At 40.5% G+C, this 24,744-nt stretch overlaps 1 protein-coding gene across 6 annotated transcripts in view; it reads right to left on the bottom strand.

Annotated features, from left to right (window-relative positions):
* Positions 1 to 24,744, bottom strand: part of LOC109923453 (NADPH--cytochrome P450 reductase) — a 73,805-nt gene that overhangs the window by 29,744 nt on the left and 19,317 nt on the right. For 3 of the 6 annotated variants that reach the window (XM_048612515.1, XM_048612516.1, XM_048612521.1), the window contains exons 2-6: positions 19,876 to 20,086; positions 8,319 to 8,367; positions 6,579 to 6,707; positions 3,920 to 4,069; positions 1,197 to 1,321 (exon numbers count right to left, since the gene is read on the bottom strand). In XM_048612515.1, the coding sequence (XP_048468472.1) occupies positions 1,197 to 1,321; positions 3,920 to 4,069; positions 6,579 to 6,707; positions 8,319 to 8,367; positions 19,876 to 20,069 (647 nt within the window). In that variant the 5' untranslated portion in view covers positions 20,070 to 20,086. Of the gene's footprint in view, positions 1 to 1,196; positions 1,322 to 3,919; positions 4,070 to 6,578; positions 6,708 to 8,318; positions 8,368 to 19,875; positions 20,087 to 22,087; positions 22,173 to 22,274; positions 22,295 to 22,321; positions 22,359 to 24,744 lie in introns of those variants that run through there. The other 3 variants (XM_048612520.1, XM_048612519.1, XM_048612517.1) reach the window with 3 other exon arrangements.

Here is a 24,744-nt window from a genome sequence, read left to right on the forward strand (position 1 = left end):
GCACCCAGAGGAAACCCACGCAGGGAGAACGTGCAAACTCCACAAGACAGTCGCCCGAGGGTGGAATTGAACCCGGGTCCCTCATGCTGTGAGGCAGCAGTGCTAACCACTGGACTACCGTGCTGTCCTGTTCCTGATCACTGGCCAAATTTGAAGTACTTAACCTACAGGATATGACTGTCTCCAGAAACAGGTAAACTCTTCCCCCCACACCTAGACGTGCAGTACATCTTAAAGCTTATGTCAGCAAATACAATAGAGGCCCAATATCTCACCTCATTACAAAAAAACATACAGCAAATCTCCTTGCCTATATGGAGACAGCACAGCAAACAATCAAAACCAGAAATCATAACCTCATGGCAATCACAATCTGACCATTAAAATGACGTGAGTAAACACTACATTCGGACAGCAGGCCTCTGGAGTTCTTTCCAGCTGCTGGTTAAAAGTAATCACAGGCTCAGCTGGCATAGGATAATTAAATTTTATTACTGCAAAATTTCAAGGCATTTGGCCTTCCTTATTTGCGTTTATAATGCATTTTAAATATATTGTTAAATAAAATAGGGTACGATAGGAAAGAAGAAAAATGTCTGGTGATAATTGGTTTCTTTCCATGTCTATATACCTTAAACCATTGCAGAAGAGGAGCATCTTTAAGCATTCATGCGACACCTGCTTACGACCAATATTAGAGATGTAACCGTTTGTTAAAAGAACATAGCTGCTCTCCCTAATTAAATCGGTCAGTTCTCTTGTACCTCAGAAATGGCAACAGAATGAACTGTGCCACTTTACATTTTAGCAATTAGTCTCTGACCACAGCATTTGTCACTAGTTCATGAAAGTCACGTGTAACTGTGAAAGCCTTCCAGTATCAGCACCTTAGCCTCAAATGAAACAAATGCAGCAACCCAGACACTGAACACATCGCATTTTAAAGTATAAAGCTTGATTTAAAAGAAAACAATTAAAGTTTTTTTAAAAAACCACTGTTGCATTCAAAGACGAAGCAATTAAAGATTTTAACCTGGAGCGGGCAAAAAATCTCATTTTCAGCTCGGGTAAAAGAAAACACCGGTTAAACTTTGCATCCCAGTTAGGAAACCCTGAAGGCTAGAACACTCTACAAAAAAGGGCTTCCAAAAATATCTTGACATTTTCATAAAACCTTGACATACAAAAGCACTCACTTGCCATCGTCATCTCCCAGACCCAGTTCAAAGATCCTTTCTGCTCCCAGCTGTTCCAATCTCTTGTTTACATACTTGCCCATCGCATTAAAGTGTTCATAAGTTTTATTACCAAGTCCAAAGACCTAGAAAAAGAAAGCAAATTCTAAACTCTTTAACAATCAGGTCTCGGACATGCCTTTTTTTTTTGTTTGGGACACATGGGTTCAGTGAAAAGTTGTTACATTTTGCAGAAAGTTCATGAGGACCAAACTCTGCAAACAAGACTTTTCATGGTTCTGAACTAAAGTACCGTATTATGTTTCAGTAATCCTGGGGGACTAGATACTAAAGGGCAGTAGGTGTTTAAAAATTCAGACCACAGCAGGTTCAATTCTCAATTATTATGCATGAAGATGGATTTTCCTATCCTTCACCTGCCTTTCCTAATTGCAGCAGATTACAATCAATAGAATTTATTAATTGTTTTGACAGCCAACCTCTCATCAAGGGTTGTTTGAACACTGCATACATGCTTTCACTCTTCTGCAGCTGGCCTGGATGCAAGTGGGATCACCGTGTGTGGAGAAGACCACAGTACAGCCATAACTGGCGTCTCGATAGTAACAAGCGATTTGGTGGAGGAAAAGAGGTTAAAGATGTTAAAATGGGGATATGGCAACCTACCGAGAACTGTGTCCTCTCTAACTTCATCAGCATATTTAACTGAGGCTCCGACAGCACAACTAACAGTAGGCAGCTGTGTTTCTCCCGGCTCAGAAAAAGCTATCAGTGGAGGAGAAAGAGTGCTATCCGGGCTCCTCAGAGATGCATTCAGCCTGTCAATAGTAGCTTCTCCCTTACCCATCACAACAGCATAATCAGAGGTGGAAAGCTGCCTGTCCGTCCTCACCTTGTCCTGAACACTTGCTTAGTCCATCTTAATTGTCAAGGACAGTTTCCAAGGGGCCTGGCAGAAACTTATTGCCACTTGCTTTCCTAACCAGCAACAAACTAGCTGCCGGGCAGAAAACAGAATTAAAAATAGAAGATCCTACAGGTAAAATTCAAAAGATTCTACATGTCCCCAGACTTGCTGGATTCCACTCACACTCCACTGCATCTATCTCTCTGCAAATTGGGACTCTACTGCAGTAATCCCCATTTTGGGAACCATTGAGCTTCAATGGAAAACTGGAATTGCTAGACAGTCAAAGATAAAGGCCCACTTAATTCACTTCCTATCACCCTGCAAGCCATGTTGTATCAATGATAACCATTGGCAAGAGATACTGGCTACTCATAGCAATGAAACTTCACAACAGACCCTAACATGGAGGTGGGGATAAGCTGACGGACGGTGAGCGGGGGGGGGGATGGCATGGGTGACGGGGGGGGGGGGGGAGGAGGGCGGGGGGTGGGGGGGGGGGGTGGCAAAGCACCACCAATGGAGTGCTTTGGGAGCCTGAGGTGCTAAATCGCCTGTGTTTATTTAAGTTCATTTGCAGGATGTGGACTTTGCTGGCTGGGCCAGCTTTTATAGCCCGTCCCTAGTTGCCCTCAAGAAGGTGGTGGTGAGCTGCCTTCTTGAACCTCTGCAGTCTAGGTGCTGTATGTAGAACCACATGCTGTTTAGGGAGGGAATTCCAGGGCATTTGACCTCCTGACACTGAAGGAGCGGTGATATATTTGTAATTCAGGATGGAGAGGCTTGGAGGGGAATTTGCAGGTGGTAGTCTCCCCATGTATCTCGTCTTTCTAAATGGAAGTTGCTGGGGATTTGGACGGTGCTGTCTAAGGATGTTTAGATAATTTCTGCAGTGCATCTTGTAGACGGTACACAGGGCTGCTACTGAGCATCTCTGGAAGAGGGGGTGGGCATTCGTGAGAAAAGTTCCATATTGAAATCCCAGAGTGGGGGCTTGAGCCCTCTGATTCAGAGGCAAGAGAGTTACCACTGAACCACAGGTGTAGTATGTTCCTCCCAAGTATGTTGTATCTGCTACATATCATGCCTCAAACGTGACAGAAGAGTTGGTACAGTCATAAATATCAAGTGACTGGTATTCCAGAACCACATGCCAATGTTCTGTGGACAGAGGTTCAAATCCGATGACAAATTGAAATTCAAATTCAATAAAATTTGGAATTAAAAGATGGCCTAATGACAACATGCAACAACTGCTGATTGTTGTAAAAACCCATCTGGTTCACTAATGTCCTTCAGGGAGGAATTCTGCAGTGAGTCTGGAGTCACGTAGAAGTCAGAGTAGGTAAGGCCAGCAATGTGTTTAACACTCAACTGCCCAGAGGGCAGCAAATGCTGGTCCAGCCAGCGACACCCTCATCCATGTATGAACTTTTTTTTTTTTTTTAAAAAGAAAAAGCAGAAATTTCAAGCTGCTTTGGGACATCATTTGAGGGAATCTGCCTACAGAACTCCCCAGAAACTAAAACATGACCAAATATATTTTAAATAAGATTCATGATGCATTATTTTGCAAGTTATTTTCTATACTTGCAATAAATACATTAAAGATTATATTTCACTAATAAGAAAGAAACATTTCAAAATAAAGCTACATTCACTCCTGATGTGAACATACTACAAACTGCATTTCATTAACTACAGATTGTACAATTCACCAGACTGAAGATTCCTTTGAAATTATCTTCACATTAGTTTAGGTTATACAAGACCTATAAAGTCACAAACCCTTTGCCCATTTTTCTTTAGTACTTACTGCATATTTCACACCAGATAGATTGATATCAGTCTCTTGCATCCAGTCATAGAAGTCTTGTGCATTGTCAGTGGGATCACCTTCGCCATATGTAGCCATGCAAAAAGTCGCCAGGGAGTTCTCTATTTCTGTAAGTCGATTTAGTTCAGACTGAAAGGAATAGAAAATTGCACAGAACTCAAAACAAATGTAAAGTACAATACTCCCAAAATGTTTAATAGACAATGGATCATGCTTGAAGCATATTCACTGTCAGCATGTAGTTAAGCATTACAGTCAATATCCATTAAGTCCCACATGCAGTAAATAAATGGGACTAGACATAGGTTTTTGGTAGAACTGATTGATGGTAAAATAGCTACCAAAAGACATCAGATTAATTTTCTCTTCTAGCACACCACAGGATATTTTACGTTAACGTCAAAGTTTGTGCTCCTGGCCAATACTTATCCCTCAGCCTTCATCTCTGGAACAGATTATCTGGCTATTGTACTGCTGTTTGAGTGATTCTGCTAGCTGCAAATTTCTTAAACTATAAGAATGGCTTCAGCAAGTACTTCATGAGCAGTCATTCGTTTTGGGGCAACCTGAAGTTGCAAATTCTCTAAGTTAAAGCAAGGCCTATCCTTCATCAAAGATGACACCTCTGACAACACCACATGCCCTCACCACTGCTCCATAAACTATCAGTCTAGAGTGTGCTTTCTCTGGCTCAGGATGAGCAATTGCATTATCTTGCCTCATTCATTCCAATGATTAAACAAAATAAACAGCAGAATAAAGTTAAAATTTAACATACACTCCAGGCTCAAAAACATTATGTTGGCTCTTACATCTCATTGTAGGGTACCATACTAAGCAATGTATTTACAATATCAAGAGGTCACCTGGAAAATTATGAGACAGCTTAAGGCGCAGAATGCATATACGACAGGCTTGGGGAAAGGGGGAGTTTATACCTGTTGACCGAAGCTGGCACTGCTGGGAGGTGGGACATCTCAGTCACAGGCCAGAAAACTTGATCTCAATCAATTTCCAGCACACCTCAACATTGCATTACGGCTTCCCTGGCAACAGATTCCATTAACTTCCAGTGTTGAGTGTGTACAAATGAGAGTTCTGTTAGATTGTTAAGAGTTTAATTTTCCTTTCATCTGCACATGGTTCCTGACCTTTGCACACTGTGGATACTGGGGAGATGGTGATAGTGGTGGCAGAAGGTTATGAGGAGGCAGTGGTGCGGGTGGGAAACATGGGTTGACATGGTGGGGGGCAGTAAAAGTGCATGGCTTGTCGAGGTGTGTGAAGGATGAGGGCTACGAAGCCCCTAAGTTTTCAAAACAGCAAACTGGATGATATTTCCACCAGCCCAGACTCAGTGCTCTCCTGTGGCCACTGATGCTTCTAGGATTAACTTCGATCCTAATATCTCCCTGGGGCAAAAACTGAGTGTGGTGGGACTTATTAAACTGAAGCAGGTCTGCTGGGTCAGAAAATTTCCTGATTCAAGATACCCACCCCTCAGCAGTGAAAATCTAGCTCTCTTTTATTCTCTTTTCACTTAAGACTCTCTCTGTCAATCCTCCACTGATCAAATTTTTGCACATCACTCAGAACTTTTCCTTTAAGATAGTTATTTTCATTTTTAAAGAAGTGTTTCAGATACTTTTTATTAGCAGTTAAAAGGTGCTTCATTCGTTCAAAGTTTTGTTGTAGTAATGTTCTACTGCCGTCTGTAATTGGGCTGTTTTTCCCTGCCGGATATAGGATGGGATGGGTGCCTACCATTGCCTTCACCCAAACCGACACTACTGCTTTCCTGTCAGCCATACTTAATATAGCTGATTCCCAGTTACGAAGTCAGCATCTGTCCCTTCATACTATAGGGAAATTACCAGCACTCTGGGACAATTCCAAATACTGCTAAGCAAAATTAAAAGTGAACAGTCATCATTCCCTGTTTTCAAGTACGGGTCAGACATAGTCATTTATTAGTGTGGACACACTAGGAATTTGTTTTCACTGCAATTAACATCATCACATTAGCAGTAATGTGAACCCAGTTTCTGAAATTCACTAAGCTTTGATTTCAAGAGAGGTCACAAAGCTGAATACAGTAATCTCCTATTTTTGGGACTAGGTAGACAAGTCGCCTTGGGGCATGTGACCGATTATCACATTTCAACAAAACACTTTTTTAAAGCATGCAGGTGAGACAATTCTGTGACCATTTGTTTTTTTGTACAGGAAATATTTCCTTCTTTAATAATAATTGATGAAGCAAATCGTTTGTGCTTTATTGCTAGTTTATTCACTTTAATAAATGATACTATTCAAGAACATTGTCAAAACTGCTGAATAATTAATTTTTTTTTTGAATGGTCAGTTCTGTACATCTCCAGTACAAGTCTCTTTAATGACAGGGAGGACGAGCTCCAGTGAAACATGCCAAAAAGATTTGAAGGCAAAGACTAAGGTAGATTAAAAGGGAACAGACAGAAAATGAGACAACTAGAGTCACTGCTGAAACAGAGACAATTCTTAATCTCAAGTAATACATCAGAAAAACGCCATTCGTGTGTTATACATATAAATCTATCAGCAGCTTTGGGTTCAGTTATCCTCAAATTCTTTATCGTCATGAAACTATATTACCAACCATATCATATTCCTCTGGATCAGTAGCCATTCCTCGCATCCCATACCGCTGAGCATCCTTTGACAGTCTGTTTGCAAACTCTTCCGCTGTTCCTGTTTGAGAGCCGTAAAACACAACTATGTTTTTTCCCTGCAGGGAAGAATATATAACAAAAGGCACAAAAACATTATTTCAGGATGTCTCAAATTGCTGCATACATTCTAAGTAATTAGCATAACATGGACACATAGGGTGTGACTGTTATGTCATCAGGATCTTAAAGTATTGTACCACTATCTTTAACTTGGAGGTAGGATACCATAGGAAGTAGTAGAAAAAGTATTAACATTTACATGTGCAGATCTTGGATGAGAACAGGGCTGGGCTCAACCGATAATTGAACAGTTTACTTATATTACCCATCAAGATATTCATGTGAGGGAATAGTTAGTCATTTGCTTAAGGTATTGGAAGATGCATATGAAACCCCACCTCAGCAAGATATTGGCTCAAGGTGGAGAGAGAAAACTGAAAGTAGTAAAGAAAAATGAATAATGAAGGGAATACTTTGGAAAGTAATGGTCTGGATCACAGATTGGCTCAGAAACAGGAAACAAAAGGGCTGTGTGACAGATGAATAGTCTCTGACCTGACAAATCTGTGATAGTCAGGTGATTTAGAGTGTATTTTAACCTCTCCCAAATGTTTCTCCTGTACATGTCGACCTCTCCTCCTCAAAACCTTTTGACTAAAAGCTTAATCTTAGAAACTTGACTTTTACATGTATACTGCACTTAGTTTATAAGTTGAGCATAAAGAAGAAAATAATTATGCCAGAACTCTTCTGAATACTTGGTTGGGTCAGAACTGGTGTGGGATATGCGTGGACAGCACACTTCAGGAAAGATGTAAAAACCCTAAAAAAAAAGAAGCAGAAGTGGTTTAGCAGTCCACTTCCAGGGATGAGGGACTTCAGTTCTGGGTAGAAGTTGGCAAGGCCTAAGGTGTTTTTCTTGACACAGAGGATAGGTATATTGCACAAGAGAGATTTTCAAGTTGGAGGGAGGTTTCAATAGAATAGTTAGAGAAAAATTATTTTCTCTTGAAAATGGCTCAGTTTGAAAAAAAAAAAAAGGCCATACATGTAAAATCCTTGGCAGAAAGACCTGGAGGAAAGATTAGAGGTTCTTGATACAATCAGTTGTCAAGAGCTGGAATTTCTACCTGAAGAGGTGATAGAAGTGGATATTTTGTTAATTTTGTATAAATTTTGTTTTTTTTTTAAAAACTGAGAAAGGGGATGAGACAGGTACACAAAGGTAAGAAACTTATGGGGTTACAGAAAGAGGAGGGGTCTTGATAGCTCTTTCAAAAATCCAGCAGTAGTCTGGTGGACTGATTGGTCTCCAGTGCCACAGGTTTCTGAGATTCAACAATTCTAAACCCAAAAGGGGCTTCAGAGAAGGACAAGGACCGATCCATAGTATCCCAGGAGTTATGGAGAGAGATTGCTGACATTGGGATTTTCAACTTGGTAGGGATTCTTATGGAGTTACATTTGAACAGAAACAATGTACATCCAGAACGTAACATAATTAACACCCAGCTGCTGGGCAAAATTGAAACCAGTGAAAGACAATTGGTGGGGATTGAGTGGTGGCGGGGGGGGGAGGCGGAAAAGAAAGTTTAGAGAGGGAATTGGCTCTCTCACATCACCAAGTGGTTATGTCCACAGAATATAACAGCAAAAGATGCACTTACTGTTTTCTTCATCTTTTCAATGAAACTGGTTTCCTGTATTGTTGGTACCCTGCAAACACCAGATATACCGATTATTCAGACAAGTGTAAGGTTTACGTAGTTTTCAGCAAGATTTGGTCCATAAATTTCACATTGTTATACATGAAAATAAGCTCAGTGAGTAGTAAAATCCTTTCACCTAATCAGCCTTTGAGCAACCATTATGGTTATCCACTGCACTCCTATCCAACATACTACAGGAAGAGGCAGCTACACCCGAATACTTACCTTGCACCAATATGTTTCTTCCACATACACTAAATTCACATCATACAAGTTTTCATCTCAAAAATAAACCATTTGGTCAACTCTACATTTGCTGATTCTCTGCTCAGCTCACAGTCTCGCTCAAAAAATGAGGTATCCATGTATTCCCAGTGCACAACTCAAAAGCTTTCCCCATGGCCTGTGGTCAAATCTAGTGCAGTCTGACGAGTTGAAAGACTGCTGGTTGTAATGGAATGAAATATGTTGAGCAGTTCCAGTTTCTAACAAACATATTCCACAGATATTTCTTTGGAAGTTCCTTAGTAAGGTTAGCAGAGAACAGGCAGAGAATATAAAAAACACTGGAAAAAACAGTGGGCAATAAAGCAAACCCAACTAATACGGAGCAAAATGTAGATACACAATATCACATACAAACAAAACAAAATCAAATAAAAACTATCCTATCCCTTTTTAGCACAGAAAGTACTGGAGAAATTCAGCAAGTAGAAGACCTTTGAAGAGTCATGTTGGATTCAAACATCAACTCTCTTCGCAGATATTGCAAGACCTGCTGAATTCCTCCAGCACTTTCTTTTATTTCAGATTTCCAACAGCTACAGTATTTTGATTTTATGCGCCTTTAATACACTGAGCAACCAATGAACTCCAATGGCAAGTCTATGCATGAGATGTCAATGTGCACCATATCTAGCCAAAAATCAGAGCACTTAGCATTTGAGGTTTTCAGTTGGTAATTAGCACTGATATGTGCTTTTACAAGGCAATGGCATAGCCTCCAAGATTCTGAGTCACACAGCAAACTTACCTTCCAGTCACTGCCTGCAAAAATGCCACAGAATTACCGGGGCCTCAGAGAAGGCAACCATTCTTCACTATGACCACCAGACACAGACAAACACACAGACACCAACTGTCCTCCTTCCAAACAGCATTGAAAAACCACAGAAAAATTAAACTGCAAACTGTTTTCACACTTAACATGAAAATATACAAATCATATCCTGCTTCACTGAAATCCTGCAGATAACTGTTTTAAAGAAATTGAGACGTAGTTTAATGATTTGATCTCTTCATTGCTAGGTTATTAATTATATGCTGAGGTTATTTTAAAGAAAAAATTCTCAAATTGCAGCAGTTTTCAAAACGAAACAATGAAAATCACATTTTCCAATAGGATTGATTAGCTAAATAAGATGCAATACTAAACACAAGACATATCCAACCACAAAGTGATATTAAACAGGTCAATTAAGTCACATGTACAAAGTCTCTCACCATACTGAATTGGCATAGAGTCCCTATTAGTTATTGGTCTGAAATACTCCTGTTTAAAATGAATCCCGACAGTGTAGAAACAGGCCATTCCTTTTTAGGTTTGTCAGAGTCTCAGAGTTACATCACTGTTCAACAGGGAGAAGGGTTTGGTATATTAAACCTAGTGTGCAACACAATGAGCTGACTGAAAAAGGACTTTGCACAATTAAACATGATTGGGAAAAACAAATAATGTGCCACAAACGTAGTGAAAGTGCTTTTGGATCTTCACCAACATTCCCTTATTCTACGTTCACATAGACCCAAGAAGAGTGCAAGAGTGACATTACCAGTACTTCATCCACCCCCCAACCTGCGCTTCCCTCTTGCCCAGAAAGAGCAGCAAATATTTCAGCAAATTTGGAAGCTGAAGCTGACAATGGGTCAAGGGAGCAGTCAACCAGCCACTGTCAGGAAGATCACTGGTAGAGGAGGGGAAATCTTAGACATCAAGGCGGCAGAGCAGTTGATAGAGCAGAAGTATATTAGATTCTTATAGAAATAGGGAGTGCAGATTGGGTAAATATCATGTCACCTAGTTAGCCAATTGGCTGCAAGTGTCTGGGTGGCAGGGAAGAATAAAGGGTTTACAGAAACGAAGTCTGGAGGAGTTACTCTGCAAGAATATGCAAGTGTAAGATAAAGGCAGTCAGATTAATGACTTAAATGCAGGTGTGACATGCAAGACTTGATAAAATACAGTTTTATCTTGCATCAAAGTATCAAAATTAACATTAGGGATTTCACAAAACTCGAAGATAATTCCGCTTCTGGAAATGTTGCTGTTGATGAGGCAGTTTGTCTATTGATACAACCGGAGACATGCACTACATCCACATTTTGGATCCCTGCAATGCTCAAATTAGGACAAAATAATTAGCCTAAATGGGAACTGTGCCACATCGGTTAATTGGTTAAACATCTCCAGTTCTGTTTGTGGGAAATAGTGAACATACAATTAAATAAAGAACATGTAAACTGCCTGCATAAAGCAAGCATGTTTCACTGACTGTACCATCTCTGTACTTATATGCTTGTGGTTCACCCAGAGCAGGTAGTTATCATGTCACCTGCTGACTAGACGAAGACCCACTGATCCAGGTGTAGGAGGGTGTGCTTACTGCATTTCAATGCTGTGTCTGAAACAAGCAAAACCACCAAATAGGCGCAGAAGGAGAAAAGTCACTGAAGTAAAATGCTGCAAGGGAAATTATTCCCCGCTCTGCAGAGCATCCTATTTGTTTCAGCTAATAAAGGTCAGACAAATTTATTGCTAGAACTACAAAGAAATATAGCATGTGCCTTAAATATTATAATTGATATGACCATCTCAAAAGCATACCATTTAATGATCTATACACAGCAATAAATAACTGATAGCACAAGAATAGAACAAAACCATTCAGCCCATTGAACTTGATTCAATTAGATCTTGGCTGATTTTTTTTTTGAACTTGCTTAATACACATTACTTCCAGATCCCTTAGTTGCCCTATTTAAAACAGACACAATCAAGATCAGATTTGAAAGTTTTAATTCACCAAATGACAACAGCTTTCTGAAGGGGTGGGGATGCTCTTCAGAGGGTCGATGTGGACTTGATGGGCTGAACAGTATGCTTCCACACTGTAGGGAGCCCACAATCTCCTCATGCTACACTCTGCCATCTCCCTTGTGTGGTAGTTGGTGAAGAGGCTGGGTTCCTTAAACAGAAATAGACACTTACCCACTCACAAGCTCTTTATGCAGTGCCTCGCTGCTGTAGTGCCCGAGACCACGGCCACCAAAAACAGGAAGGACTTAAAGAGGCCTCGCAGCAGACAGAAATCAGTCTGAGGTTCACAGCAGCTATTGCTCTCTCAGAGTTCACGGCCCCAAAACCTTATCCTGTGACCTCACCGGTCTGACCCACAAGTTGGGAAACTCTGACCTGTGCCAACTACCTCTTATGGTATTAAGTTACACATTCTAACCACTCTCTGCATGTGGAAGGGTGATCCAATTGAGGTTCTCAATACCACCTTCTTTGGTCATAGGAGGAAAGACCAGATCAAGGAGGGGAAACAACCTGAAACCTAAGGCTAGCACATTTGGGGATGATGTCACGAAGCGCTTCAGACAGGGCCATGTGAAGCTCTTAAGTGCCATTTAGGCTACTTCAAAATAAACAAAGACTGATAGATTCTGGTTATCCAGGAAGAAAAAAAAGAGTTAAGATACAGATCAGTCATAATATTATCAAATGGCAGAACAGGATCAAGAGGCTGACTACCCTACTTCTGATTAATTATATAACAGCCAAATCCTATATATGAGGTGATGTCTATACTATTCAAATTTCCATGCAAGTAGACTGGAGTCAGACAGAGCTAGGATGCAAGCAGCTGCCTTGGTCCATCATTTAAAACACTATTCAAATTATAGTCTTCTACTTTCTAGTCTCAACAATCTAGGCAATCAAACCCAAACAAGACTCATTTACTTTGTTTGCTGGCTTGGCCTGTTTGACATTCGGATAAGGTTTGGAAAAGGGCATCACCTTGTTAATGGATAAAATTCTAAATCAGAACAACAAGCTCTTCCCTGTGGACCTAACAAAAGACTAGAAGTTTTCAATTTACTGTGCATATGGATAAACTACCCTGATGTGCTAATCATTAATATGACCCATTCCCCACTACGTTTAACCTTGAATTCATGACACTGCATCAAAATTCTGAAATCAATGTAAAAGACAATATGTCAAATGAATTCATCTCCAGACGATACAGAACACCACAGTTCAAAGGTAAAGTAAATTTTATTCTAATAAATGACAGGCTGTGTGAATATCACAGGGTATTTGAATTGACAGCTGTCTTCATACTTCTGTGCACATAGAACTGTGCATGGAGCGTCTCAAATACCTCTCACCTACATGAACAGTAAATATCTTTTTCCTTTTTTGTGATGACATTCAATTGTATTAATCTTGATCAGAAGGGGGCCATTTAATCAGGAGACGACAGCATCTTTTTGCCCCACAATTCCTTGGGAACATGGATACCACTGGCAAGGCTGGCAATTGTTGCTCATCCTTGATGCTGTTGAACTATTTGACCCTCTAGGCCATTCAAAAGGCAGATAAAGAATTAACCACATTACCGTGGGTATGGAGTCACATGTATGCCAAATCAAATACTGACAGATTTCCTTCCCTGATGAACGTTAGTGAACCAGCTGGCTCTGACGTCAATGGTTATGGGTTCACCATTGGAATAACTTTCTATGTTTTATAGATGGATCTGAACATTAGCCTGGGTCTCTGGATTACATGTCCAGCAATATTGTGGCTACCTTTTAAAAAGCATTTGCTTTTAACAAGCGATATTAATGACATTTTCACCAGTTTTGGTTTCTCCATGACGCCATGTATGCCATTTTGGAGCAAAAGACAGACAACAAGCTCAAGAGCTTAACAGAATGAAATATAAAGTTGCTGGAATCTGTACGTTTTTGGTGTCAGACCGAGGATGGGAGGTGGTGGAAAAGCTATGCATGTAACCAGAGAAGCTGCTTTCACAGTGCACCCCAAAGGCTGGATTATTTATTCTGTTAGAAATGCTAATTAAAAGCTTTAGAACATAATTTGACTCTGAAAAAAAATGCATCAAATACAAGAGCAGGCAGACATTCACCTCGATCTATTGCTACTTTGTACAATATGGTCACAAAGAGATGACCGAACAATGCTGGGCCGAAACTCAAAGGATGGGAGAGATTTCTCTTCGCTCGAGATGACGCGGTAGAGTTGGTATGGAGCGGGGGAAGGGGGGCAGCAAACAGTTACACAGGTCAGTGGTCCCAACCCAACCTGCATTTTGGTAGCTTGCTGCCCATCTGCATTGCAACTATTGGGTCTTCGGCTTTGCATGAAGACTTTGTCTTAGATTTATCTAGCAGCACAAGGCTGAATCACTGGAACATATTGAATGAAACTAGCAAAAATGCTCTGGCCTCTTAGCAGCAATGCAGGGTTTTCAATTTGGATTACGGATTATGATCAACAGCATTATTGTTTCCCACATGCAACTGCATCTCTGCACACAACAGCAGCCCAGGCCATGCAATCCATGCACAACACATGAATTCCTATTCACAGCAAGTAAGAACAGTCAACACACTTGGAGAGGTGTAAATCCACAAATATTTTTCCCCATCTAAACAAGCCATTCCACAATTTTGCGCATCTGTCGATATCATAATGTTGCACCTGTAACTTTATACTTGGAAATGTTATGGGGTTGGCGGTAATATAAAAATTGCACCACAAGCAGAGGACAGATTCTTTAATGGGCAGACCCAAATAATGGCTTCTGGGAACTCAAAGCATCACACTGTCTGGTGGCATAGGATAAAGCTACTTTATTAACTGTGCCTTGTCCATCCAGTACACATGATGCCAAGCAAGAACCTAATGGGATTTTTCAGAATCTGGGAACATGCAATGTACTAGCACACATTTAACACGGCAGCAAATTCAGGCCATCTTTCTACTGCACTGTGGTGTTATGTTTCAGAAGTATTAAGCAAACACTAACCTGCTTACGTCTACTTCATGCTGGCGAACAGAGAAAATGCAGCCCATAGCTCCAGTTTCAGATTTCTCAGTCTATCATGCAAGCTGCAGATTAGGCAGAATTGCCCTCTATTTATGCTATGTTTCCACTGTATTCAGATGTTACAGACCATTCATCATTTCACAATCAAGATCCTTGTCTACAACAGTGAGAAAGTAAAGCCTCAAAGACGCCCCTGAGGAATCTCTTATGCCAGGCGAACTGATTTGTGATCCATATTTACACTGTCACTGCAACCTTCACAAAATCCACTGACGTTCAAGAGGTTGCATTAACAAATAATTACATTCTCTACTTGGTGGTGGCAGTGTCTTTCAGTGTATAAATCATTTTGCAATCTGCCCCTCTTCTGCACTTGTGTTTCCCTTAGCAACGGCTTCATCACATCCAATGACCTCTCGAGGAGAAAAACTAAGCTGAAAGGCAGCTGTTTCAGGACTGAACAGAGGAGGCCTGCTGCTATGGTTACGTAATCCATCATAAAAGATTTCTATTCATAACATATGCCCCCGTTCTTTTCAATGCCCCAGTGAATGATACAGCACATCAAATGACCACCAAAAATAAAAATATCAGGCGAAAATCACCACATTTAAACCCACTAAGCATTCGGTCGATGCTAGTTATATGCAAAAACTAGAACAGGAATTGTTTTAATTATTTGGATTTGAACATGACTTGGGGAGGAGACGGTAGCATATAATAATCACCAGGCCAGACAAATGATATAGGGAGGAAGATCAAATTCTTGATGGAATCTGAATTCAGTGAATAACTCTGGAATTGAAAACCGGTCTCAGTAATGGTGACCATACTATTCATTGTTGCAAAAACAAAACAGGTTGACTAATGTCTCTAGGGAAGAAAATCTGCCATCCTCACCAGATCTAACCTACAGACCAACAGCAACACAGTTGGCTCTTAAATACTGTCTGAAGCACCGCAGCAAGTTAGTCATTTCAAGGGACAATTAGGGATGGGCAACAAACAATGGCCTTGCTGGTCATGTCCACTCCCAGGAAAGAATAAGTGAGAAATGATGAATGGTACAAACTGAACTGATGACTTAATTGTAAATGTTTGCAAAGAACATGCATACACTCTCACTGACTCAGTCTCACATGAAATGCAGTGGCCTCCAACTCCCTCCATGCTCATTTTTGACCAGAGCTGCCAAACAAAATTTCCTGGTAACCTAGAGGCAAGTCGCAACGACTTTTTTTTTTTCTTTCGAGCGAACAAGGGAGCTTTACAATGGAGTAATATTAATCAGGACCTTTACAGAACAGTATTTCAATTTGTACCAAAAAGGTAAAGTCGATTCCTGCAATTTCTTCTCTTGGGGTGTGATTGGGAAGTGCCAGAGGTGTCAGCACAACAATTCTGGAGGTTTTACTTGAGTTAAATGAACTGAATGATGAAGTGGGTTAGACACAAGCTTTTACCATAATGTTGCAATGAAAGCCTATTGGCAGCTAAGGTACAATATGAAATATATTTTTGGGCAGTCACAGCACAGTTTCACAGGGTTATGGATAAGTATCAGCAAAAATTGAAACGAAAAGGTGTACCAGATTTTGAATTTTTAAAAAAAAATCAATTCACAGGATGTCAGTGTTGCTGGTTGGACCAGCATTTAATGCCCATTCACAGATGCCATTGAGAATGTAGAGGTGAGCCATATTCTTGAACTGTTACAGTCTATTTGGTGTAGGTACCTTCTCAATGCTCTTAGGGAGAGACTTCTGAAATTTTGACTCAGCGGTATTGAAGGAACGGCAATATATTTCCAAGCCAGGATGCAGAGTGGTTTGGAGGGGAACTTGCAGGTGGTGGTGTTCCCATATATCAGCTGCCCTTTCCTTCCTAAATGGAAGTCATGCAGGTTTGGAAAGTACTATCTATACAGCCTTAATTAATTTCTGCCGTGCAACGTGTAGATAGCAAACACTGCTGCTACTGTGGTGCCAGTCAAGCGGGCTGCTTTGTCCTGGATGGTGTCAAGCTTAGTGTGTTGTTGGAGCTGTACTTATCCAGGCAAATGGGGAGTATTCCATCACACTCCTGACTTGTGCCTTGTAGATGGTGGGCAGGCTTTAGGGAGTAGCCTCTGGCCTGTTCTTTTTGCTGCAGTGTTACATGACTAACCTAACAAAGTTCCTGGTTAATGATATTCCCCAGGATATTGATAGTGGAAATTCAGTGCTGATGATGCCATTGAATATCAAGGGCGATGGTTAGATTCTCTCTTGTTGGAGATGGTCATCATGTGTTCTAAATGTTACTTGCCACTTGTCAGACAAACCTGGATATTGCACAGGTCATGCTGCATTTGAACATGGGCTGCTTCAGTATGTGAGGAGACTCAAATGGCAACGAACATTGTGCAATCATCGGCAAATATCCTCACATCTGACCTTATGATGAGGGAAGGTCATTAATGAAGCAGTTGAAGACAACTGAGTCTAGGACATTACCCTGAGGGCTCCTGCACAGATGTCTTGGAGCTGAGATGAATGGCCTCCAAAAACTACAACCATATTCCTATGTGCCAGGTATGAGTCCAATTGAGTGGAGAGTTTTCTCCAATTCCCATAGACTCCAGCTTTCTCAGTGTTCCATTGATGGCATGCTTGGTTAACATTTTGCCTTGATATCCAAGGGGAGTTACTCTTACCTCACCTGTGAAATTCAGCCTTTTTGTTCATATTTCAACTGAGGCTGTAATGAGATCAGGAGGTGAATGGTACTGGCAGAAACCAAATGGAAAGTCAGTGAGCAGGTTATTGTTAAGCAAGTGCTAATTGTTAGCACTGTAGATGACACCTTCCATCACTTTTACTGATCAACAGTAGATTGATCGGCCAATAACTGGGCAGGGCTGATTTGTCCTGATTTTTATGTATACAACATACCTGGGCAATGTTCAACATTGTTGGGTCGATGCCACTGTTGTGGCTGTACTGACTACAGCTTGGCTAGGGGAATGGTAACTTCTGGAGTACAAATCTTCAATTCTATAGCTGGAATATTGTCAGGGCCCATTGCCTCTGCAGGATTCAATGCCTCAAACCATTTTCTGTTATCACTTGGAGTGAATGGGACTGACTGAAGACCAGCAACTGAGAATCTAGGAGGAGGCAGCGATGGATTGGCCACTTGGCACTACCAGCTGACGATTGATGCAAATGTTTCAGCCTGATTCTTTCATTGATGGGTTGGGCTCCTCCATCATTAAGGATGGGGACATTTGTATAGTCTCCTCCTCCAGTGAGCTAGTTAATTGTCCACTACCATTCACAACTAGATGTGGCAGGACTGCAGAGGTTACAGCTAATCTGTTGGTTGTGAAATTGCTCAACTCCATCTATTACTTGCTGCTTATGCTGTTTGATACACAAGTAGTCTGGTGTTGTAGCGTCATCGTGTTGATTCCTTATTTTAAGGGATGCCTCGTGCAGCTCCTGGCCATGGCCCCCTGCATTCTTCATTGAAGCATGGCTGATCCTGTGGCTTGATGGCAATAACAGAGTTGGTATAAGCCGGGACATGAGATTGCAAACTGCGTGGGAGTACCATTCAGCTGCTGCAGCAGACAAATATAGGTGGAGGGACAGGGAGTGGTCAGGAAGCTGGAAGGCTGCAGAAGGACTTGGACAGGCTAGGAGAGAGGGCAAAGAAGTGGCAGATGGAACACAATGTGGGAAAGTGTGAAGTTATGCGCTTTGGTAAGAAGAATAGATATGCATATTATTTTATAATTGGGGAAGGGCTGCAAAAATCTGAAGCATAATGAGACTTGGGAATCTAGTTCAGGATTCTGAATCAGATAGGTTTTTTAAAGTTTTAGGATTATGATTTTTATTGAATTCAAATTCCAGATTCTGCCATGGTGAGATTTGAAACCAAGTTTTCAGAACGTTAGAGAAGGCAAGAGAAAATGCAAGATACAACAGTCTGGAGATGAGAAGGTTGTGAAGTGACCTCATTGCAACAAGCAAAACGATGGGGTTGACAGGGTAAATCTAGGAAACTATTTCTACTGCCCGGGGAGTCTAAAATTATGGGATTAATAGTTCGAGATTCCTTATCCTGAAAGAAGGAAGGAGATACAATTCCCCATTGAGAGGATCATGAATCTTTGGTATTCCCTTTTCCAGAGGGCTCTGTTGCTGAGTTCTAGTACATTCAAGATCCAGATCGATAGGATTTTTGAGCACAAGGGAAATCAAGAGATGTGGTGGGAAAGTGGAGCTGATATAGAAGATTAGCCATGATCCTAGTGAAGGGCGCATCAGCCTCAAAAGGGCTGTATGGTCTATATCTGCTCCTATTTATCTACATATATTCTGAGTGAACCACTGAACTTTTGTAAATTGCTATGATTGATGTTGCTTTTTGGAGACACAAGACTTTGGACTTTCGTCTTTTTTAGCATCTCCCTTGCTTCTCACTAGCTGAGGTGGGAGACTGCAAGTTTCCTTTCTGGGACGTGCCATCTCACTAACCCATTGCTAAATTTCAACTAAATCTGGGCAGATCCCTATCTGCACATACCCAGTGGGCAGTCAGGCCTCAGATAACTTGCTACATTCCCAAATAGCCAAATTGCTCCTCTCAATTGCTGTTCAGTGCCTCCCAAGATCCCCCACTCCCTCCTGTACGTTACATAGCTTGTATCCATTTACACGTCGGGTGTGCTATACTACAGCATGCAAACATAACAAAGCTGAAATACAGCAATAAAGTGCAACAATAAAAGGAACACAAGAACACACCAGGAGACATACAAGCAAGAATTACAGAAAAAGAGAGAGAGGGCATTAAGTTATTGAAATACCTTTCAACCACAAAGTAAAGGGTGTTTAAAAAAAGTTCAGAAAGGAAAAGAACAAAACCTTGTACTTTATGATTCTTTAAACATAGGCAGTGGGATCAAGGCACTTCACACAATTGTTATGTAACAAACTTTGATACCAAGTCATATAATATGATATTAGGGCAAATAGTTAAAAGGATGGTTAAAGAGGTAAGAAGTTTTGAGGACCACCTTAAAAGGAGAGGGGAAAAAAAAAGGAAATTCCAGAGCCTTGGCAGTTAAAGGCACAGCCACGGGGAAGGTGAGATGATGTTAAGGAGGTGGAAACAGACAGGCAGGCAGGCTTAGTGACGGAGCTGGTAAGTGTGGTCAAATATGGCATCGGGTTTGAAAACCAACCTGCTTCAATTTCAGAGAGTTTCCAGAGATTGAAAGAGACTAAACTAGAAAAGAAAATCTTTTTTCCCCCCTCCTTAATGAGGAACTCCACTGGACATTTAATTAAGACTCTGGGAATTTTTGTTTAAACACTTACTGTGGCTGGATTGTTCTGTAGTCTGGGATTTCCACTTTTTTCTTTCTGAAGAAAAACCAGTAGATTGTAAACCCAGCAATAAGGGAGAACAGAAAGATGTCCAACATACTGAAGAATGATTCTTCCACTGCCACTGGAGACTCAGCAGCATTATCTGCTGTTGATGCCCCAAATTCCACTTCAGATGAATCCATGTTCTTTGCTGACAAAACTGCCAAAACAAGAAACAAATGGTCAGTCTTGGGAAATGATGATTTTGGCTTTTAGTTTAGTTTTCCTAACAAACTTTGTTTTCTGAAATCATCATCATTTCCAAAAGGTTGGTGGAATATGATATTTAGCAAAGGCTACACAAAATCAGGAAGTCACTTGTTGAGCTAAACCACGCACAGAGGGTGGGGAGGATGAAACAGAACATTTCTACTTGCCAGGGAGACTCAAACTAGCGGTTAACAACAAAAAGAATATAGTCAATAGTAGAAACAACATGGAATTTCAGAGAAACGTCTTGCATTGTGGAACCAGCTATCTAATTAATGGCTGGGGCAAACATATCAGATGTATTTAAGGGGCTGCTGGAAAAGTACAGCAAACTTTGACCAGCAATCTTGATAAACTGGCAAAAACTAGATCCCTGAAATATGGCAAAGTTTACTGTATTATTTTGTCCAATTATTACAGTTTTCATTAAATTTATTTACCTCAATGTAAACATACTTGCTGTTCAATGAACGGCCAGATGAAATATCAACATTTAATTAAATTTGGAGTCAATTTCTCCTCAAATACCATGATCTACCGCAACATCAGTGTAGTCATTTGAGGCTACAAGTGGGAAGGCTCTCTGTCGGTAAGTTTTATATGAGGCAAAGTTGCATTATTATTTTGTTTACTTTATTTAAGTGATTTAAGTATAACAATGATGTGTACACCCTCCGCATTACATTTCTGTTACGCAGTGTGCATTTTTACCTTTATTATGTGCACTTCTTTAATTATCTGGAATATTTGATCAATCAGCACACTCCTGGTCCCATTAATGTCAGATAATAAAAAGTTTGCTGTACTTGAGGGAATAAGGAGTATGAAGATGTGCTAAGATTCGAGGAAGTAAGGGAAGGGGAGGCGCATATGGATTTAAACTATTTGAGCCAAATGTCTACACTGCAAATTCTATGCAATATTCCTGACATTAAAAATACCCAGTTACAATGAACCCCGCCAACCCATCACCGAATTTCTTCCTCCTGCTATATGTGGTAATTAAAACGGTAGAAGTGAAAATGCCAGCTTTGCACTGCTTGGCTACAAGTTTAGGTTCAACTGGAGATTTTCACATCCTGCTCTAAATTGACAAAGAGTCATATGCCACAATTCAAAGCAGATTTATTCAACAATGACTTGGCAGAATAAATAGGGAAATGACTTTCCGCAAACTCAAAAGACACAAAAAAACCCCTTTTTCATGAATAAGCATTTCTGAGCTTCAATATTCTCAACTATTTTAAATCCTCAAGTAAAAGCCACAGCTGTCATGCAGAACTGAAACTTCAAGCATGCATTGGACACTGGACTTTATGGCGAAAAGAGAAACAACAGCACTTGATCGGAGTATTACTGGAAAAAGAAGAACGTTTTGTTGAAGTCTGATATCTTACGCTCATTAGGGCAATTCACAAGAAATACCAAAGTAAAAAGTAAACAATTTTTACACAGTGGGTAAGGAGAATGCACCAGTCAACGAACGAAACAGTCAAACTGCCAACTTTTGTTTAAATTTTTAATACTCGGACTGACTCGCATTGGTTGAGGCGTTGCCCAAAGAAATAAACCAGAGAACAGTATTGCCTATTTTATTGAGTCAAAACAGGCAGTACGTGTACCTGCTTTTCTGTCTGTAAGGATGACAACCCTGTGTATTAATATATAGCTACCAGCAAACATAACTGCCTTACAATCAGTGACAAAATCTGAAAGATAGCACCTCCAACAGTGCACTTCTCCCTTAATGCTATATTGGATTGGGAGTCACATATGAAGTGGGGTTTGATCCCACAATCTCCTGTTTCTGAACAGTGCTAACTTGTGAGCCATGGTTGACAGACACCATAACTGAAATAAAACACTGACTTGTAGAAATATAAACAAGCTTAAAAGAGTGCTGAAACAAGGAGAAATATTACAAGTTATTTAATATATTAAAAAATGTTACCAGTAATCAGTATACTTCAGTTTAGTGGTTGTCTTGTACCGGTATAGAAAAAGAAAATCAGAAATTTCAAGCACGGCCAACACAGGAAGGTTATGTTTAAGCTAACTCAAATTGATCATCAGACAAGTGTTCAAACCATAAGGTGCGTCTCCACTGTAGGTTGGCACCTCTATTTGTTACAGCAAACCTTCTCAGTTCCATCCTCACTCCCATTCCACAAGAATGAACACACACACTTCAAGGCGAGAGAGAGAGACGGATGATAAACCACTCAAGTCTCAAGCATAAAATCTCCAGCTATCTGCAAATGCTGTTGACATAGATCTGCGTTGAGTAACTGAAGGCAGAATGTAATCTCTGCTGGCTTTTCTTTTCAGCTTTACTTCAACAAAACAGTGCTGAGTCATGCCAGACAGGCAGTTTTGCAGGGCCAGGAGAAACACAAGTCGTCGATTTGAAGTATCCAGATCTCAGATCTATGCCCAGGAAATCGGAACAGTAATCTGCAGGCGGTGATTAATTTAACAACTCCATATACATGCACGGGCAACTAGGGATGGACAACAAACACTTCAGCTATAGATGTCTCCCAAATTAAAGAACAAATAATAAAGATCTGTTAACCTTGACAATTGTGGCTGTCCTATTTAAAGAGGCTTTCAACTACTAGTCAACTTTCATCACTGGTTTGCACTGAAAAATGAACCTAATTTAACAATTAGACCCAGAATCTAATAAAAAAATATCAGTAGCCACATTAAAGTTAACCCGTCAAGTTAACGCTCTATTATAAAGACCAACAATTAGGAAAGTATTTAGAACAACAGAAAAGTTAGGGCAAAGAACAAGACCATACAGCCCATCATAGCTGAATAACTAGCCACTCATTCTAATCCCTAACTGGTACCTGGTTCTCAACCTTGCAAGTTACACCAGTCCAGAAGCAGGTTCCTTTTAAATGAGTTTTTGTCTCAATCAAAAGGGGCAGTAGACTCCATACACCCTCCACCCTCTGGGGGACAAAAAGATTTTCTTTGTATCTCCTCTAAGCCTCCTATCAATCATGTTAATCCTGCCATCGCTTGCCTTTGACCTCTAGGCTAGGGGAACGTATGTCTTCCCGGTCACTTCATCCAAGCCCCTCATTTATTTGTATACCTGAATTAAGTCACCCCTCAACCTCCTTGAGGAAAACAGCCCAAGTCTGTTCAATCTTTCCTCATTCCTACAATTTTCAAGCCCCGAAATTCCCGTAAATCTCCTTTGTACTCTCTCAACAGCATTATGTCCTCCCTGCAATTGTGACCAGAGCTAAACACAAAACTCCAACTGTTATCTGAACCAGTATCATATTTTCAGCATCACATCCCTGCTCTTGTATTCAATACCATGCCCAATGAAGGAAAATCTCTCTCAGGTCTTCTTTACCACCTTATCTACCTGTGCTGCAAACTCAAGGACCTATGGACATGTCTTCCAAGGTCTCGCTTCTTCTAGCCCTCTCAACATCGTCCCATTTATTACACTTCCTTGCTTTCTTTGCCTCCCTCAAACACACAATCTCAGTTCTCTGGATTTAAATTCCAGTTACCACTCTTTCACTCCCTGAACCAAACCATTGATACCATCCTACAGTCAACAACTGACTGAATTAGGCCAGTGATGGTAGCGAGTTCTGTAAGTTGTCCTACAGACTGCCCAAAACACCAGGGTCACTTGACTTGAAATGTTAACTCTGAATTCTCTCCACAGATGCTGCCAGACCTGTTCAGTTTTTCCAGCAATTTCTGTTTTTGTTTCAGGTACAATGCAAGTACCCACAAAAGCAGACCAACACAAGAATAATAAAATTGTGGTCATTTATTTTGTTGCTATTTGTGAATTTGGGCAAATTAACTACCACTTTTTCAACATTATTATAATGGCTACACCAAAAAAAAAGTACTTATTGACTATAAAATGCTTCCTGAGGTCACGAAAAGGTGCTATACAAACCTTCTTGCGTATCCTTTACTTAAAGTCAAAACCTGCACTCCAATTACCATAAAGCTATCTACCACTATAGTTCCACATTCAATAATTACACTTCAAAATGATCTTGGGCTAAACGTAGTTCAAAAATGTCACGTGCAAGTTATTTCCCAACTTAAATAGTGTCAGCAATTTCAACATGTGTTGGCATGTTACCGTGACACAGTACTTCATGTCTGCTTTAGTCACAATATCTTTGTGCACAACATTAGGAATCATCTGGCTAATTAACATTGCAGGATTTTATGCCCCTCTCCTCACGAACTAAACAGAGCAAAGGAGACCTTGAGTTTCCATTTTTAGATTTCTTTTTATTACACAAAGTGATGAAACGGAAAGTGAACCAGTTACACAATCACTCCAGCTGCACAATAAGGAATTTAGACACGTTATCACCACAAGATCCTAAACAAATTTGGTACTGTGCAATCTTGGTGCTTTTTTTAAAAATGAGGCAAAGGTGAATTCTTTAAGGGTGTCTCTGCTTTTACTAAGATATTAGAGAGAGGCCATGACCCATGTCATTTAGAGTTCTATCGTGCATTTGCCGCAGGTCCCAGGTACTTCTGAGACACGCATAGAGGAATTATAGCTGGCCCAAAAGGAACTGGTTGGGAGTTACCAAA

The sequence above is a fragment of the Rhincodon typus genome, chromosome 26 (genome assembly GCF_021869965.1).
Source record: "Rhincodon typus isolate 14 chromosome 26, sRhiTyp1.1, whole genome shotgun sequence".
Classification (NCBI taxonomy): domain Eukaryota; kingdom Metazoa; phylum Chordata; class Chondrichthyes; order Orectolobiformes; family Rhincodontidae; genus Rhincodon; species Rhincodon typus.